The sequence below is a fragment of the Hydra vulgaris genome, chromosome 13, assembly GCF_038396675.1.
Source record: "Hydra vulgaris chromosome 13, alternate assembly HydraT2T_AEP".
Lineage (NCBI taxonomy): Eukaryota > Metazoa > Cnidaria > Hydrozoa > Anthoathecata > Hydridae > Hydra > Hydra vulgaris.
Genome location: NC_088932.1, coordinates 39,249,734 through 39,270,718, shown reverse-complemented (window position 1 = coordinate 39,270,718; position 20,985 = coordinate 39,249,734). Strand labels below are relative to the sequence as shown.

The 20,985-nt window shown below is 27.5% G+C and overlaps 1 protein-coding gene across 1 annotated transcript; it reads right to left on the bottom strand.

The window, feature by feature from the left end:
- Nucleotides 1–3,523: 3,523 nt before the first annotated feature.
- LOC100199275 (alpha-methylacyl-CoA racemase) lies at nt 3,524–20,402 on the bottom strand. Its single transcript, XM_065814878.1, has 5 exons — nt 19,871–20,402; nt 17,085–17,177; nt 10,220–10,353; nt 4,203–4,389; nt 3,524–4,068 (listed from the first exon to the last, which is right to left on the bottom strand). The coding sequence occupies exons 1-5, from the start codon at nt 20,220–20,222 to the stop codon at nt 3,665–3,667; spliced, it is 1,170 nt and encodes a 389-aa protein (XP_065670950.1). The 5' UTR covers nt 20,223–20,402; the 3' UTR covers nt 3,524–3,664.
- Between the last annotated feature and the right edge of the window lie 583 nt (nt 20,403–20,985).

The window sequence follows — 20,985 nt, the reverse complement described above, 5'->3', positions numbered from 1 at the left end:
TTACTTTGGTCTTTTGAATTAAAAAAATCCAAAATAACATGGGTTCAATTTATCCAACAAAATATATATAGTTCTAAGAATTATAAACAACTAAAAAATGATCTAGGATTTTTCTTTGATAGCGAAGGAATAATAAAATGTAGGGGGCAATTGGGAAACGCTCCAATTAGTTACAATATCAAATTTGCAATATTTCTTCCTAAGGAAAGTTTTTCTACTTAATTAATTATTTTCCATTGTCATGAAAGTGTTAAGCACAACGGCGTAAAAGAAACGCTAAACCAATTAAGATAGGAATTTTGGATTCCAAAAGTTACAAATTTAATTCAAAAATTAATTAAAAAATATTTTTTGTGTCGAAGGTACGAAGGCAAAACTTATAGTTATCATAATGTTCCTCCGTTACCTTTAAGTAGAGTAAACAATGGTTATGCTTTTAAGTACACAGGAATTGATTATTGTGGACCATTATTTGTGAAAAATATTTATTCTGAAGGAGATATATTAAAGTGCTGCATACTTTTAGCTTCTTGTGCTAGTACACGTGTTATACATTTAGATTTAATTCCTGATTGTTCAGCTTCGGCGTGTATTCGAGGGTTGCGAAGACTTATTAGCAAATTCGGCACACCCTACGAAATTATTAGTGATAATGGATCGTGTTTTACAGCCGATGAAACACTACAATTTGTATCCTCAAGAGGCATTTTATGGTACTTCAATGTTGCAGCCGCTCCTTGGTGGGGATGATTCTTTGAACGTATGGTAAGTTCAATCAAAAGATTTTCAGAAAAATATTGAAAATTGCAAGATTATCTTACGAAGAAGTACTAACAATGCAGAAAACGAAGTCGTTACGAACAACCGTCCGTTAACGTTTTCGTATGAAGAACCGGGAAACGAACCGTTATCTCCTAATCATTTCGTGTTTGCCAAAAGAATAAGCTCAGAAACATTATTAATAAAAAAAAGTTATGTAAATATGAACATTACAAAGCGCGTTGCATATAGAAACTCTATTTTAGAACATTTTTGGAATAGGTGGCGCAGTGAATATTTAACAGAGCTCAGCGAATTTCACAAAAGTTATAATAAAAGTGGAAGTAAAAATATTATAAATAAAGGTGATGTGGTGATAATCCAAGGTTCAAATTTGGTTTGAGGTTTATGGAAATTAGGCATTGTTGAAAAACTTTTATCGTCAACAGAAGGACAAGTGCTTGCAGCAAATGTACGATGTGTCTCCGCGGGAAAAACTATGTTTTTGAATCGTCCAGTTAATAAATTGTGTTTACTGGAAGAAAATAAATTAAATTCTGTCGAAACAACGTTTGTGAATGAAAATAACATTCAGCTATTCGTGACTACTGTTAGTGGCGGAAGTGTTGTGCTGATCAAATTTTCATAAACGTAAATTGTTTGGATTGGCTGATTGTACATAACTATGTCCCCCTTGGGAATTTGTATAAATAGCGTGTCTATCGAAGCCTCGCTCTCTTGGAGTAACCTATCAAACAACAACGGACTCGAGCAACTCTTCTACTACTAGCTGTGATCTACGATCGCTTCTTTGTGTTTATCGCACATTTGTATAATAATTCTATTATAGTATATTAATAAATTGAACTAAGTTTTACAATACGACTCTTACGTAAAACAAGATAGTGGATCTTCTTTTGGAGAAAACATAATTTTGATTTAGCCGAAAAGATCTGTGCCTCGATCTTTTCAGGTCAGATGATTGATCAGTTTCCAACAGTGATTGAGTATATCGATCCAGACTGAAAGTTGGAGCTTGATGCTCGTTATCTCTGATCGAAGGATCAGAAATGGATTCAGAAATTCTGGTCAATTTCTGCCACCACCTATTCCAATCTGCCAGTCAGAAGATAGCTTGAAAATAGTTTTTTTTTTCCTTATCGACTCCAATATTCAGAGCACCTTCCTCGATCTTAGAAGTTGCTCAAGCTTACTCCTCAGAATCTGTTTTGTCCCTTTGTGCAATCAAATAAATTAGATTTCTTCTAATAAAGCTTCTTTAAATTAGAAATCAATAATTAATAGTTATTTAATTAAATAATTACTGTAGATTATTAACACATAATTAATCAACATATGTACATATATATTACTATTTTATTCATTCTATTTCACCAACTAAAAAATAAAACTAACATCATATGAAATGCCTTCAATATTCATTGATAATATTTAAATATAAAGAGTAAAAACTAAACAGTTTTTAGGAATGTGTAGTAATGAAAGCTATTTAAACAAGCATACTTTAATTCAACTGTATTATTTCCTTATTCACCGCTAAATTAACTATGAAAATATTGAGTGGGACAATCTTCATTGTCATTCATATGATCGACTAACTCATTTAAATCTTTTTCTTGGGAAAAATGAATGTATTAAAAATATATCAACAAAATGTATAAAATATTTCATGCACAAATGTAAAACGAAATTATCTCTTTTTTTCATTGCCTTTTTAAACGATACAACCATTTTTGAAAATTAATCTTAGCCAATTTTGCAAATCATTTTGTGATGCGTATCTTAGGAAAAAAGTTGTCTCAAATGATTTGTATCTCTAATTGGAATGTAATTATATATTAAAAAAAATAAAAAATAAAGTTGTTTTTGAAATTGAATACATATGCACTTTCAAGCGTGCTGTTGAGCTGAGATGACTTGCTTTTGGTTATAGAAGTCTTTAATCTCTAAAACCAGAAGTAGCTTATTTTTTAAAGCAATTTCTATTTATTTTTTAAAGCAATTTTTAAAGTGAAAAAAAGATTTTCATTATTACTTTTAGCGCAGTCAAAGAAAAAATTGCACTTTATAATACAGTGCAAGAAGTCTGAAGATTAATCATTTTATTTTGCGGTTTACCAAGATGGCTACATAAAATTTCTTCTGATTTGATTTGGCTAATGTGCATTGCAAAATTAAATTATGTTTACTTTAAAGTTCACTAAATTTTAATTTTTCAAATACTCTAGCACTTTAAGCCAACTTTTTCATAAGGAAAGGAAAAATATTCAGCGCGCACAGGGCCTAGTTTGATTTTAACTTAATCAATCATGATTCAAGTATTTAGACCACTGTAACTGGTGGTTGTTGAACAGCATGTTCTTGATCATTGGGGATCATAGTACCAAAAGTTACATTATTATCATTATCAATACTTCTCTTATGTCAGCCATCCACATTGATATGTAACTACGAAATATGGATGAGAATCTGAGATTCACAAAAACATTTGTAAAATGTCATGTTACGCAGCAAACTAATTTTTTTATAAACCATTTTTATAGCATGAAGAAAGCTTTATTCCATTAAATTAAAAGTTTTATCCTATCAAAATTGTAAATTTTTCAAATTTGAAACGTTTGCAGAATGAATACAAGTTTCTTATAGCGTATTACAATCCTGCATTTAATTTAAAACTTGTCAACTTGTCAGTTGATTTGCTACTTTGGAACATAGTTTCACATTTTTATTTAAAAAATTAATATACATATAAAATTTTCTTATTTTTATAAATATAACAATTATACATACAATCAAACAGATACGTGTGTGTGTGTGTGTGTCTGTGTGTGTGTGTGCGTATGTGTGAGTGTGTGTGTGAGTGTGAGTGCAAAACATTAAAAAGTTATAAAAAAGATTTAGCTTTATACTGTTCAACATCTTTATTTTTTAAAAGTTCGTCTATTTCAGATAAGTCAAACCCATACTCCATAAGAAACTCTACAGTATGCTCTCCTACTTTTGGATCTGGTCTGCAGGAGCTAAAGCCAGGCGTCCTGCTGAGTTTCGGGGCAGGACATGGTTCGAACCCATCTTCATTTTTCATATATGAGTGATTATCAATATTATGTTGAAACATAGCTGCCTCGTTTAATTCTAAAACCGGTGTAACACATGCATCTTTTTCAGAAAAAATCTCTAACCATTGTTCTTGGGTTTTTGTTTTAACCACGTCTTCGATGAGTTTTTTCATAGAAGGCCATTTTAAATAATCATACTGACTGTTTAAAAGGTCATCTAATTTTAGACCTAGATAAAAAAATAAAAAACGTTAATTATTTGAAAACTTTTCTCAAAACAATCATCAATTATTTTAAATAAAGTGTAATTCAAATGTGTTCTTTAAGTTTTTAACTTCACTAGTTAATAAAAAACAAGTTTACCTAAAAGAAAATTTCTATAAAACTGTGGTTCAATAGCACCAACAGATATATACTTTCCATCTTGGGTAGCGTAAGTTTCGTAAAAAGGAGCTCCCGAGTCAAGAAGATTTTCACCCCTGTTTCCCGTCCAAATTCCAATTTTATTTGATCGATGGAGAAATGACGAAATATATGATGCACCTTCAGTCTGAAAGGTTCAATTAAAAACTATTTGCATATTTAACTAGTAATTTGAAACACTTATTAAAAAAAAACTGATGCAAGTAACGCATGGAGTATGATATTACTAGAGTGCTTTAACTGATAGTTTACTGAAGATTAATTTAGTGTTTATTTAAGATTATTAAACACAATCTGTAAATGACTTATTAATTGTAAAAACTCTTTTCGGATTGATTTATATTTATTGATTGATTAAACAAAATTATAAATAAAAAAAATATTTTTAAAAATAAATATTGTGGAAAATACTTTAAACAATAACAAATATTAAAGAGAAATATTTTCAGCTTAAACAAAATTTACTTTCATAAATTTATTTGGTTTAGATTTTACTTATTAATATCAAAGTTTTTGTATTATGCTTCAATAGGGTACCATTTGGCTTTTTTTCGCATATATTGAATAAATTAAATCTTAGGATCCAGGGATCGAAATGCGGAAAAACAACTCAAAAATGTATAACAACAATAATACAAGTTATTCAGTTTTCAATACAAACTCTCAATAACTTTTTGAATTCTTGTTTAGCATTTGTAAATTTTTAAGAGCTGATTACATTGATTACACTCAAAGATCCATTAGTTTAAATTTGACATTTTAAAGCTTGCTTAATCCAAGTTTTTATTTTTATCAGTAATTTTCTTTTGTAATGAGTGAAATTTAATAAACGAATGAATTTAATGAATTTAATATCCTAACAGTGGGTAAACTTTCCGAAAAACATAACTAATTATCCTTCCTTCGAATTAAATACCTGACAGTAAACGCTTAAACAAAAAGAATTTGACAAGGTCAGAAAAATACTACCAGCTCTCTAAACATTGACTGTTAAAATGATATTTTTTAAATAAAAATATTAAAATTATATTTAGTTAAAAAGTATAACAATTTCTTTTTAAAAGTTGCGACCAAATAAAATAAGCACATATTTACAAAAATATTTATGAATAAGTTTTAATCCATAACTTTTAAAGAAACCTTGAATTTTAACAGATATGGATTACACAAAGGAATTTTTATATTTCTTTTGTAAACTTCTCACACTTAAAAGTAGTGCAATATAAATAGCTGCTTGTTTCTGTTAAAGCAAGTATTTTTATAGACAAGAAAACAATATATAAATATATATAATATCTTTTTATACAAGAAAATAATATATTTCAAAATCTTGAAATATATTAAACTCCTTAATTCCACACTGAAATAAAGCCATATCACTGATGCTCCACTGATATAAAATTTGATATATGCTTATGTTTTTTATAGATAACTATTAAGACTTTGTTTTAACCCTAACACTTCTTGAACTGAAATATAAAATTTGATAATTTGCAGGTCCAAGAAAGTCATTAAAGTAGAAAATTGAGATTTATTAAAGCGATAAAATTATATTTTTCATGTTCATATAATAAAGGACTAAATGATACAAAAAATAAACATTAAAACCCTGGCTATTTCCAGTATTAAAATCAACAATGCTGCATTCTGTATTTATATCAGAACTAATAAAGAGTTTACAAATTTCTTTGTTATGATGATTATACATATTATTTGCACCATTGGTTAATATTATCTCATTCTATTTGACAAAAAAATTTACGAGGTGTAAACTTTTTGTTTAAATATATACCAAGTCAATGATGGATACAGGGATGGGCATCAATGATGGACACAAGGATTTATTTCGAATTTTCTATTTCTAATATGTTCTGGAACAAAACAATGTTTTAAAGATTAGCAAATATTAAAAAATGTAAGCTAATGCATGTAAACCTGTTTCGCATTTCTACTTCATTGACAAACACAAATCAAATGGCAACTTTAAAAGAACTTAATTTGAACAAGAACCAAATCAGAAAGTGACCTTGCCATTCAACTTTTCAATAAACTAAAGGGCAGCACCCTGATCTGCATTTTTTTTTGCCAAGGCTAACAAAATGCCTGTTGTCCTGAAGTTTACTTTCATCACTCTCGTGGGCTTAATATAAGAGGTGGTGTGTATAAAAGGGGTATATTAGTGTTCTTATCAAAATTAATAAATAGAAGAGAGGGGTCTTAACAAGTTTAGGGTAGGTGGGAAAAATTTCTGAAAAGTAATAAATGCCCCCTCCTGTGTATTAAGCACCTAAGAGTATGCATGTCATTAGGAATTTTTAAGCCAACAGTTTTATGTTTTAACTAGGGCTGCCAATATAAACTTTTTTTGTAAAGTTCGAACCTGAACAGGTTAGTTTAACTGTTCATTTATAGTAACCTACTTTCTTTTTTAACACATTTTAATTAGAAAAAAAAATTAATTTTATTCAAATTAAAATGTGTTGAAAAAAAAGTGGGTTACTATAAATAAATAAACAGTTAAAATAAAAATCTTTATTTGAAAAAAATAATAAACATTATCATTCAAAAATTTTTGTTGCTTGTTTTAAAAAGGTTGATGCACCTAAAGTAACCTGTAATGAAACTTTTATTTTTGTTGCAAATAACCTTTGGCTAAAAAAAATCCTTTAGATCAGAGGTTCCCAACCTTTTTGTACTCTAGAGCACATTATAAAATATTGTTGGGGTGGCAGGCACCATCTATTTTTAAGCAACAAACTACTTCCACAACTTTTTTTTTTTAAATATATATATTCGCTTCCAACAAGGCTGTAAGCAACCACTATTAGAGTTTTAAGTTACTGGAAGAGAAAAGATGAAGTTTATAAAGCAAGATAATGATTAACAGTCAACTTGAAAGATTGTAAATTATATGAATAAGGAAAACAAGACAAAGGGAGCATATTCCAAAGAACTGATGCTCTACTAATAATGTTGAACTAGACAAAGAAGATTTTTTGGAGCACTTATGAACAGCCACAGTAAAAAGATGAGATTTAATTGAATGATAAGTAACATGAGAATGAATTTTAGTAAATGGCAAATAGGATGCTAGCTCGTTAGAGCAGCGCCCATTATAGCATTTTTTTGGTATTAAAGTACTTTGATTTATGGATTTTAGCAAAAAATCAATCTTAAGGTTTTACAAGTTGATACAAAATTACAAAAATAAAATAAGTTCTTGAGCTACAGTCAAATCATTGTTTTTATTTTCATATCATCAGCCATATCACCATCGATGACTTCTTTGTCAACATCAGAATCTTCCTCACTAGGCTGGAATAATCTCTGAATAATATTGGTGGCAGGTTGTTATTTTATACATATCTTATATAAATTTGTTTCTTTTAAATTTATTTTAAAACTGATCACCTTGATTTAAAACATCTGCTTTAAAAAAAATTTCACTATGTGAATTAAATTAATGATTTGTCTTTCAATGATTCTTTTTTCAAATTGATATTTTAAGCTGAATAACTGTTGTCTTTTACTTCAGCTAACTTTTTTCTTAAAAAATAAATTACAATTTTAGAAGATAATAAATCAGCAGTTAAACAAATATTTCAATATTTGTATTAAAATAATGTTTCTTTTTTTTAAATTAGTGATTTACAAACTGACTAAATGGTGTGTTTGCTTCAGACAACTGATTTGTTATAAATTGGATTACAATTTCAGAAGACAAAATGAATCAAATATTTTAGTAATTAGTTCGTTGACTTTATGCATTTTAGTAATTAGTTCAATGGCATTGTGCCAATCACCCTTAACATTCCGAGAGATTGCATTCCTTTGTTATACTGGATATTCAAATTCATATATTTGTTTCCTGTTTTTAACTGATGCCCATTCACCTAACTAAAAGCTAAATCTGCCATTATTTTGAATGATTTGTTTTAATGAACCATTTACTTGTTTCTTGAGTCAAAATACTTCATAACTAAATTACAAACAGTTTGATAACCTTTTAGGATATTAAATAATTGAGCAATGATTGTAAAACTTCACTATTAGCAAGTGTTGTAAAACTTGATCTATCAAGTGCAGTCAGTCTGCTTTAATATTTAACTAACAAACTTATCTAATCTTGAACAGATTACTCTCTGACAATCAATATGGATTTCGCTCCTCTAATTACACTGCTGACTTGTTACCATTAACAGAAAGACTCTACAGTACATTAGATGGAAGCAGTTCAGACTCAAGAGCAAGGGTTATTGCTCTTGAAATATCAAAAGCTTTCAATATTATAGATTGGTACTTTGCAACTCTCTCTCTCGTTTTTGTATTTTCCTGAATCATAAAATTTACAGTTTTGCACTTCAACTTTCATGTTTACTTTCAATGAACTCCCAACTTAAACAAAAGCTGCTAGCGACCTTGTTGTGAGTGAATTTGTTTAAAATAATGAAAAATCAATGTACAATTTATAAGGCATCTGTTAAAGAGCCACAAAAAACAAAACATAGCTTTTAAAGATTAAACCTTTGAAATTCGACTAATCAGATTGATAGCAAAAAAACAAGAAAGAAATACAAGTTGTTGTATTGAAAAATCGGAACCATGCAGTTTGCATAGCTGCATAACCCTTTGTGGTGGGAAAGCACAACAATATTTAACAATACCTGAGGTATTCGACCAATAATAATAGGAAAATCTATAAGGTATAACAAAGGTTTTTTCATAAAAAGAAGAAAAAAGTGAAGAGTTATGAAAAAACTTATACATGTGCGTGTATATATACATACATACATGTATATATATATATATATATATATATATATATATATATATATATATATATATATATATATATATATATATTATATATATATATTTATATATATATGTAAAGTTTTCTCATAACTCTATATGTATATATAATTATAAATTAAATAAAAATTGTTTGTCAACCAAATAAAAAATAGATGAAATGTCTTTTTTTTTAATTTTATTTTTCAAACAAAATATTTACAAAAAATTACACTATATAATGAGATAAATTAAAAGCTATTTGTGGAGTTCAAAATTCACAAAAATTTAACATCTTATAACAAACATCTGCATAATTTAAACTTTAACAAAGTGCCGCATTGTTGATTTTAATACTGGAAATAGCCATGATTTTATTGTTGATTTTCTGTATCATTTTTTTGGTCCTTTATTTTGTGAAAATAAAAAATATGATTTCATTGCTTTAATGAAACTCAATATTCTACTTTTATGACTTTCTTAGACCAGCAAGTTTATTAACTTTCATATTTCAAGGAGTGTGAGGGTTGAAGCAAAGTTTTTAAAGTTATCTGTAAAAAACCATAAGCATGTGTCAAATTTAACTGCAAATTAAATGTTTTGAAAATGTATTAAGTAACTACAAAACATGTCATGAATAAAATATTTTGAGTTTTTTCTTATATATATATATATATATAAAGAGTAATTAAAAAAAAAAAAAAAAACTCAGATTTTTGGCCTAAAAACATACATTTTTCGCAAAAAAATGACTTACAACCTCTATACATACATACATACATACATTCATATATACATATATACATACATACATATATGTATGCATACATAAATACGTATATATATATATATATATATATATATATATATATATATATATATATATATATATATATATATATATATATATATATATATATATAAACATTTAATCCGCGAGCAAGATAACTTCACTTTTTTGTAAACTCAACTTTGATGCGTTTACTTTTAAGAAAAATATGTGCATATGAAATATATGTGTATATAAAATATGTGCATATGAAATATATGAGCATATGAAATACTTTATTGTTGCTCCTGAACAGTTTGGTTCACTGGAGTTATCTCAATTGCAGATTGAGCCATAAATATATACTTTTATACTATATATATTTATTAAATCTTACAATTGATGCATTGACTGTTTGACCTTTTCCAGATAATGACCTTTCAAACAGAGCAAGTAATATTCCAGTAACAGCGATCATGCCACCTCCTCCAAAGTCTCCAAGAAGATTTATTGGTGGAGTAGGCTTTTCATCTATAATTAAATTCACTACTATATAATAACTTATTTTTTAATTTTTTTTAGTTAAAAAGCTAATTAGTAAACTAAATGTCTTGAGTATTTACTTAAGTACCTCATTATAAAATACATCATCTATTGGTAAGTATGTTCTCTACCAAAATGTTCTCTACCAAAATGAAGTTAATTTGCTTACTTTTATCATTTTATCTGTTAATATATAACATTTTTACATAGTTGAAAATACACTATCATCATAAACTAATACTAATAACTGCAATCTTTTTGTTTATTTGACAATTTCAAAAGTTTTATACTAGAGTGAGAAATAAACTAAAACCTAAATTTTGACAACCGAAATTTACAAGATATTCTAAAGTTTGATCATTTTTAAAGCCTAATTAGACTGAAAGTTCTTATTCTTATCAGTGACTGATATACTTTTTAAATTTTTTTTTTTTTAGTTTTGAAATGCTTTTTTTGTTGATAGCAAGTAAAAATTAATAAACAGGGTTGGAAAAATTTCTGAAAATTAATAAATATCCCTTCTCATATTAGGCACCTAAAAAAACATAATTATACTTATTAAAAAAACTTTTTAAGACTTTTTTATTGTTAATTTATATTCTCATACACTTTTAGATGTGAAAATTACAGGTGTATAAAATACAATTCCATTCAAATCACCATGTGTGTGCATAGTTTAGCTGATTTTGTGTGTTTAAGCTCACACAGTATTAAAGAATTCTCTTGTAACTCCAAACTTGAATATTGGTTGGTTATGGTCATGTTGAGAGTGAATTGAGAGGTCATGTTGAGGGTGAATTTTTTTTTTTTTTTGGATTCACCTCCTCAAGGCCAAGAAGGCCACTACAGATGAGGAGGCTACTTGTGGTTATAACCCTCTCCCTTGTTGAAGAACAAGGCTGCTGTGCCGAGAAACAAGTTGAATTGAGAGGTTTTGTTGAGAGTGAATTGAGAAGCTGTGTTTAAAACAAAAGAGCCAGTTTCGGAACACCAAGAAAATTTTTGAAATTCAGCACATTTTTTCAATACAATAAATTAAAAAAAGAAATTAGTTTAAAAAAATAAATATTTTATGCAATATTTTAGAGGAATTTACTATTTCTATTTGTATTTAAGAAAAAACAAATATTTCTAATGCAAGTTTTATACTATGCTTTCCTAAGACCACTGGAGTAATTTTTGGAGTAGGTTTACTCGGGTAATAATTGAGGAGTTAGGTTAATGATTATTATTAGCCTGGCAAAACTTTAAAATAACTTTTAAAAACTAAACTAAGTTTTAAATTTTTCTAGACTTTTTTCAAGGAGTTTGTCAAAAATAAAAAATATCTTTAAAATAAAAAATCGTAAGTACATAATGCTATGCATATCTAAAATAAAAATTTGCATATCAAAACAAAAATTACACAATATCAGTTATTCTTTCTCTAAATGATGGCAAGGCTTCTGGTCCAAACAGCATTCCAACCTTTATTCTAAAACTTCTTGCTAATGATATTTCCTCAGTACTTGCTAAACTATTTAATCTCTCATTCACTACTGATATATTCCCTAATATTTTAAAAACTGCATCTGTTAAACCAATCCATAAGAAGGACTCAAAACTTAACTGCAAAAACTATAGACCAATATCATTATTATCAAATATCAGCAAAATTTTTGAAAAATTAATGTATTCTCGTATCTACCACTTTCTTGATAATTCTAAGTGTCTCTACGGCAGTCAGTTTGGATTTCGTTTAAAACACTCTACTTCCCATGCACCTATTAGCATTACTGAAATGATTTGCGGTGCGATTGATAGTGGTTCTTTTGCCTGTGGCGTCTTTATTGATCTCCAAAAAACATTTGATACAGTTGACCATAAGATTTTAACTGAAAAATTGTATCACTATGGTATACGGGGTATCGCTAATGATTGGTTTTCATCCTATATTAACAGTCGCACTCAGTTTGTCTCGATTAATGGATTTCAATCGACATATAAAGTTATTAAGTATGGTGTACCACAGGGTTCTGTTCTAGGACCTTTACTTTTTTAAATATATATTACCGACTCACTCTATAAATAATTCGCCTCACTCTATAAATAATTTGATTGTTCATCATTTCGCTGACGACACTAATCTTCTATGCATAAATAAATCACTTGCGCAGCTTTGTAAAAAAGTTAATTCAGATCTCCATCATTTGTGTCATTGGTTAAATAGTAACAGTCTTTTCCTAAATATCAATTAAACTGAATTTATTATTTTTTACCCTCCAAAAAAAAAGATTGATAGTAATAATGTGAAAATTAAAATTAATGTAAAAGACTTTTCCCATCTAAATATATAAAATACCTCGGGATATTTCTTGACAAAAACCTATTAAGGTACTATCAACTAATTCAATTAAATAAAAAACTCTCACGTGCCAATAGTATGCTGTCATTAATACGACACTATGTTCCCCAACATGTTTTAATATCAATTTACTATTCCTTGTTCTTCTCACATCTAAGTTATTGTTGCACTGTTTGGGGTCAAAAAGGTAGTTTTCTATTACATCGTATAAACAGTTTATGATGCACTTCCTTAAGAATTATGACATTTTCTCCCTTACAATCTAATATCGAAAATAGGTTTTCAGAATTAAAAATTCTAAAATTTCAAGATCTTGTAAAGCTTTATAATTGTCTCTTTGTGATTGATTTTCTTCAAAATACGCTACCAAATTCATTCAATAATTTTTTTATTAAAACAAGTGACACACACAAATATTACACTCGATATACTGAAAATTTTAACTTGCACACTTCCTTTTTCAGCACTATCAAATATGGCAAGCTCTCTATTAAAAATCAATGTATTTCTTACTGGGACCAAATAATACCATTTGTAAAAAAAAAGATTTTAACTAAATACCCTTTTATTACTAACATTCTTCTTCTCAATCAAAACCAAATTAAGAAATTTATATTTGAGTATATATTTAATGAATATTAATTTTATCTTTTATTATTATTGCTTTTTTTATATTACTGTAATTATAAAACTATTATTACTTTAATTTTATACTGTCTTTTTTAACTCTACTAATATTACTATTATCATTAATTTATCTTTGTTTTTTAAATCTTATTAATATTATTTATAATGATAGTGATAGTGATTCAATTGTAGTAATAGTTTTTATGGTTATTGCCCTAATTTTTGCAATTGTTATGTTTATTTTATCAATTTCTGTCATAGCTATAAACTTTACTATAATTATTTTTACCATTGGTTATAATTTTTAGTAAAGTTATCATGATATAATTACCATTTGTTTTTTTATTCACATTATTATTAATATTATTATTTTTATTATATTAATTATATCATCTTTATTTATTAGTGCTTTATTTTCCTTTCTTTCTTTCTTTATTTATTTTTTTTTTTTTCTTTTTAATTTTTTTTTTTTTCTCTTATTTATAATTCTTTCTGTGTTTTTTTTTTTTTTTTCCAGGTGTCACTCCATTGCCTAGTTTTTAACTATATGAGTGACACCTAACCTTATTTATGTGAGTTTATATATATTATTGTAAATTTTATGGTGAAATAAATGGATTATTATTATTATTATTATTATATTATATTAAAAAGTGTATAAAGCTTTAAACAAATCTATCATAATTTTATAATTATGATCTTATGATTTATTATAACAGATAAAGTAAAGAAATATTTTAGTTTTTTTTAGAGATTTTTTATGCAAAATATTAGAGTAGAAGATTATGATAAATATGACAACAGTATTTCAAAAAAGATTTTTAGGAAGATATACTATAGGTGACAAATTACACAGGATCAAGGATCAAGGAAGCAACTTTTTTGTACCTCAGAGATTACTGAAAATAAAGAAGAGTATTGTCCATCAAGGACTACATTAACACCACAGTTAGAAATAATGGATTTGATCATTTTAAAACTTTTCCCATATAGACCACACGTAGCAAGCTCATTGTGAAGACTAGTATGTCTCGGCTTTACCAAAGCAACCCTCAGAACTAGGGTTAACATTTGGCAATGCCAACCTAGAAGTTTTTGAGGTTGGTTAAAAACCACTGACCTTGTTTCTATGTTTTATGGTCAAACCTTTGTTTTACATTTTTTCTGCCGACCTTACACAGATTAAGGTCAGCAAATTATTGCCGACCTTATTTTTCCTAATTACAAGAGCCGCCAAAGCCATAATGCACTTGTCTTGCCATTTTCATCTAATGTACACCGGAACCCTTTAGCTATAACAGTTAACAAATTAGCAAAAACGTGTGTATTGATTGTAAGAGATTAAGTTGTTAGACTTAAGATAAAATATTTGAAGTTAAAGATTTAAAGATTTGGCTTAGAAGAAGAATTAGAAAATAGTTAGAGGGGCCAGAGCGATGTCCAGAGTTTTTGAAAATTTGGACCACAAATACCATTTTCCAGCAGGGAAGAAAACAAAATTCATTTTAAAGAGGAGTAATGAAGAAAATTCAATTTTTTTACAGGAATGTTGTTGAAGAACACTTTTGTAAGAATATGACAGGAATGTTGAAGAACACTTTTGTAAGAATATGACAGGAATGTTGTCGGCACCACAAGCTGTAGAAGAGTTTAATTTGGAAATAACTTTAGCAACAGGAGCAGGAGTGATTTGGATGTTTAACAGTGGATTACCCGATATTTTAGACATGACAGTAAAAGTGTTGACATCAGATTTAAGAAATGATTTAGAGGAAATGTTCTTTGTAAATAGTTCTGTCTTGGGAGAGATAACAAGATTAGACCCATGTATAAGAAATCTAAATTTGTTAATTACATTGTTAGAGATTTTTTAAGTTTCTAGAACCTAATTTCTGAGATGAAATAAGATCAGTTTCTTGCAATAAATTCTTGCGATAAAAAGAAATTTGTTCTGTAGAGAGTTCTTGTGATGAAAGAAATAGATAAATAACTAAGATAAAAGATAAAAATAATAGATAGAAGAAATGATTATTATTGGAAATAACAGCATCATAAGGAGATAACCATGCTGCATAAAGAAATAACCTTGGGGAAGAGTGAGGCTTGACTTAAAATTAACAAAAAAGAATAATGGCTTATATATCTGCCTAACCCAAAAAAACTATTAAGGCGAAATTTTTCTAAAAAAAAAATCTCAGTCAGTCTAAAGGTAGCAATAAGAATTCCAGTGAATAAATTTGATGAAAGAGGGTAAATCTAATGTAAAAGAAAATGAGATAAAAGTTTTTAGTTAGATCATAACATTATCTAATGATCACCTAAGGATGATAAAAAAACAAAAAAAAACAAGCTTATCCTGACTAGATACAAATTAAGGAGTGAAGTTAAATCATTGAAGTGGTGAAAATAAGTTAAAAAAAGAGTGAAATTAAATGAGTTAGAGATTGAGAAAGATTTTGAGATTTAGAACAAACAGGATCAGTGGTGCTAGAGTCAAGTTATTAAGTGTGATGATAATGTCATTAATAGCAACAAAATTATCTGAGGGCCTGCTCAATTTGATCAAAAACAACATTAAAAAGAGTTCAGTCTTAGAATAGAAAACAATTAAGAACAAAAAAAAAGTGATTAAGAGGTACAAATAGAAGCATTTAAAAAAGGTTAGAAGATTCAAATCTGATTTCATGACAAATTAAAAGTGAATTGACACATAAGTATATGCAAGTATTGGAGTCTTTGAAAAACAAATTAAAAATAATATAATATTAATAGTACAGTTGTACATATATGTTGAATTCTTTTATTTCTAGTTTTGAATAGTATAGAATTTCAAAATATTTTATATTAAAAGTTGAACCTAAATTAATTATACTTATAAAAATTTGAACTATGTTATATAGTAAAGCAGTTATTTGCCACAGTTCAATGTGAGAAAGATTTATTTATAAATCATAGTATAAATAAATCTTTTTTTTTATAGCACACTTAGCAGTTCCTTTTTTTTAATATGCTTTTGAGCATCTGCAAAAGTTTCAAAACTTTTGTAGATGTTCTGTTTTGTAGACGCTTTTGTAGGCGTACCGAATATGGTTCCTTCGATTCTGAATGTGATAAAATAGAATGAAACTAATTACAGCTGTAATGTCTATGAGATGGAAAGAGTGTTTTTCACCATCTAACACACTTTTCTAATAGATTATACTTGACATTATGACATCAGAACATCATAGGACATCAGAAATCATGCCCACAAACCATATAAAGCAAGTTTGTGCTCCAATAAAGTCAAGGTTTAGAAGTTTAACAAGTTCTTGATATATTAAGAAAGGTTAGAAATTTCTCTCAGTTAATTGGTTTCTTTTCACAACACTTTTTGTTCTGCATATTTTTTTTAGAAGTAATGTTTTGCCATACTGTACCTACAGAAATCATTAATATGTTTATCTGTGAAGAATAGCAAAATATATTCAATTGATATTTCCGTATAGCTTTGTACTAAGCCTAGTCATTAATGAGCTCCTGATTCATAGAACAAATTAAAATCTGGGACCACCATCTCATATCAATATGTTTATCTTAATAAGTTTTTGTTATCTGCATTCCTTTGTTATCTGCATATTCCTTTTACTTTTATTTTCTTTATTTTCTTGACTTGAATAGTGCCACATAATCAGAATCACTTATTATTTTGGACTTGAAGTAAATATAAGAAATAAACAAAAAAGAATTAACAATATACAAAGCATACCTTTACGTCCTAACCGTGATAAAACTCCAGAAACTGAAAGGTAATTTATATCGTGTCCAGCTTTTGAAGCTAATTGTCCGTTCATTCCATAACCTAATTTAAATTCATTAAAAAGATTATAAACATTATAAATTTAAAGATAAAACTTATTTAAAAAAAATTTGTTTCCAGAAAAATGAATACTCATAAAAAGAATGATTCTCATGAATCACTTTTTTTTTTTATTTTGATAGTAACTTATAAACATCTTTAGAAGATATTAAAGTTTTATACAGTAGATCATTCAATCATACTTGAAAAATTAGAATATTATGGAATCAGAGGAATACCTCTTAAATGATTTACTTTCTATTTTTACAACAGATTGCAGTTTGTTTCAATTAATGTCTCAAAATCTATTCAAATAAAATGTTAAAGTGTCCCCCAAGGCTCAGTATTAGGACCATTACTTTTTCTTTTTTGCATTAATGACCTCAATAACCCCATTAAGTTTTCAACCACTTACCACTTTGCTGATGCTAGTATAAATATCTATCAACAAACCTTTATAAAAAAAAAAAAAAAAAAGCTTATTTGAATGGGTTCGTTCAAATAAACTTTTTCTCAACTGTAGCAAAACTAACCTAGTTTTAATTATATCCAATAAATCAAAAATCAATAAAAATTTAAATTTAAGATTAAATAGACAGAAAATCAATCCTGTAAACTCAAACAAATATCTTGGAACTAAAATCCAACCTTTTATTTTTACCCTATCTTAAAGACTTAGCCATGAAATTAAGCATATCAAATGGAATGCTGACTAAACATCACCATATCGACAATCTGGAAACACTTGTGAATTTATAAAATGCTACTTTTTAAAAACCTCATACTTTTAACAACCTCTTTCCCTATATGAGCAAATAACTGTTACTTTTTTGATCCATTAATAATCTGAACCTGCCAGCCTTAAAACACCGTTCTGTTTTTTATGGACATAAGTCCATAAATTATCAAAGTACAAAATATTGGAATAACCTTCTCTATGATATAACAACTCTCCAGTTAAATTGTTTCTAAAACCAACATATTCTATTCCTTTCTAAATAAATACAGTTAATATATCCAAAGATATGTGTATGCATATAAGTGCGTGTGTGTGTGAGCGTGATTTTTTTGTTATCGTTTTTATTATTGTTATCATTACTACTTCCATATTTATCATTATTACAACTATAATAATAGCATTTTAGTATATTTATCATTATTACTATTATAATAATAGTATATATTACTATTAATGTTTGTACGATTTGTAAATATCCATGAAATGTAATAACTCAGAATTATATTGATTGATTGATTATCTGTGTATTATTTATACTAGATGAAACATCCATGATTTACTAATAAATCATGATAACCCAAAATAATATAGATAGATATGTAGATAATATCTTAAATCGCCAAATAATACAGATAATAACACTAAAATAATTTTAGCAACTAAAAAATTTAAGAAGTTAAGGATTTAGTCTAACAACAAAATATGGTTAAATGATAAACACAATTTTAGTTTTCCATGCATATAAATCTCATAAAATAAAGCACACTAAAAAAAAAATTGAAAAAACATGTTATGAAGACAGCAAAAACAAATAATACTTATGATAATTATTATCAATAGCATTATCAAAAGTATACTTGAATAAAAACATGCAATTGTGTAGTTTAGGCAATTTTGTATTTAGTTCAAATTCTGTTGGTATACTTACAATAACAAATAGTATTTTTTTAAATAATTAAATGAATAAACAAGTATGGTGGTTTTCAAAAATTTATTTATTATTAGCATCCTGTAGACCTATAGTATTGCCAGATGTCCTGCTTTTACAACGGAAACACAATAAAAATCTTTATTTCTATAGTTTTGGCACTGTTCTCAAACATAAAAGCCAGACATCTGGCAAACCTACTTATAAATGCATTTGTACATCCATATACTTATTTAACTGATTTAATTGTGCAGTAAATCACCTTAATCTACTAAAGTGTGTATATAAAAACCCAAACTTTCAGTCAATGTAACAACAACTCCATTGCATGTTCTCCCTAAAGTCAATTTATATACTGATCAGTCGATTTATGCACTAAAGCTTGATTTACAAACTTGAATGGTTACAACATCTAGACATAATATTAAACTATGTTATGTAGACTAAATTATTGCATGATATACAAATTATATTTCAAAAATATAATCTTTTTAAAAGAACAAAAATCTAACTTATGAAAATTTGTCTTTGTTATTTTAAAATCAATTAAATATTCATTGTATTTTATAGTATTATCTTTTAATAAACAAAACAAAACCCATGTTATCAAAATTGGTAATGTTTTAATTCAAATTGGGTTATGTTTTCTATATTTTGTTGCAACAGCATTTTTTTATTAAAAGATTAAAAGATAATATAAAACACAAACATTAGCTTTGAATTGAGCCTTTTAATAATACTTGAAACACTTAGTCTAAGTGTTGTAGCGTTGAAGTGTTGTAAGTCTTTGAGTTGCAAGCTACAACTTTGCATTTTTTATGAGAAAATGAGTGAAAAATTTGACTATTTTTGCATAATTACTTTAAAACCAAAGCTAACATTAATATGTATAACAAACATTAAGATGTTAAAAAATTTTTTTGATTATTAAAGCGGATCAAAAACATTTTTATTAAACAAATTATCTAAAAAACATCAAAATGTATTCTGATAAAAATATAATATAAGCAGTAAAATACCACCACTTACCATTTAATCTAACATATATTAATTTTTCATTCAATGCACAAAGAGATTTAGGACATAACTCTAGTCTCTCCATAACACCAGGACGAAAAGGTTCAATTAGTATATCACTCAACTTACTCAGCTTTTTAAACACAGATTTTCCGTTTTCAGTTTTCAAATTTATTGAAACCGACTTTTTTCCTCTAGAAAGCACATCAAGCGAAACATATTCCCCAACCATGTTCACTCTGGTAACTTGGGCACCAAAATCAGCAAGAACCATACCACAAAATGGAGCTGGTGCAAGACCAGCTAATTCCAGAACTCGAATACCAGAAAGGGGAAGTCGAGATAATAAACCTGGTTCAGCCATATACAACGTTTCAAGACAAACAACAGTAAAATAAAGGAAATTACACTTTTTTGTATTATACGTAACTGTATATACAGTTAAGCGTCTTCTTAATTATAATTAATCCAGTAAATGCCGATAGTTACGATACGATCAAATTTCTAAAAAAAATTTCTTTTGCTAAACTGCGGTCAAGATATTAGGCACTTTACCCAATAACGACGGGAGAGCTTTGCAACGGTTTTCGCTTTACCGTTGCATTTTATCCCGTCTGTGAAAATTATTATTTTATGCATTTTACTGTGTACGACGGTTTATAAATTTGTAAACAAACACAATGGCCGTTACATTTCAAGAAGCGAGAGAACTTGCGTTAGCGGCATTTATCACTAATATTATTGACGAAGGCACTTTTGCAATGCTATACAACATAAATTACAGTAATAACCTAAATCTTCCTTACGAGAATTATGATAGATTTGATATTGATAATCTTTGCGATGACGAATGCTTAAATGAATTTCGATTTTATAAAAATGACTTTTATAAAGTTCGAGAAATCTTAAGAATACCTGAAGAAATTGTCTGCTATAACCGTATAAAATTGATGGGATTGAAGCATTATGTATGTTTCTTAAACGTTTTTCTTATCCATGTCGGTATTCTGACATGATTCCCCGGTTCGCAAGACCTGTACCTCAAATATGCATGTCAACAAACATAATAATGTCACATATTTTTGGCAATTTTGAATATTTATTAAGAGATTTTAATCAAAGAGAGG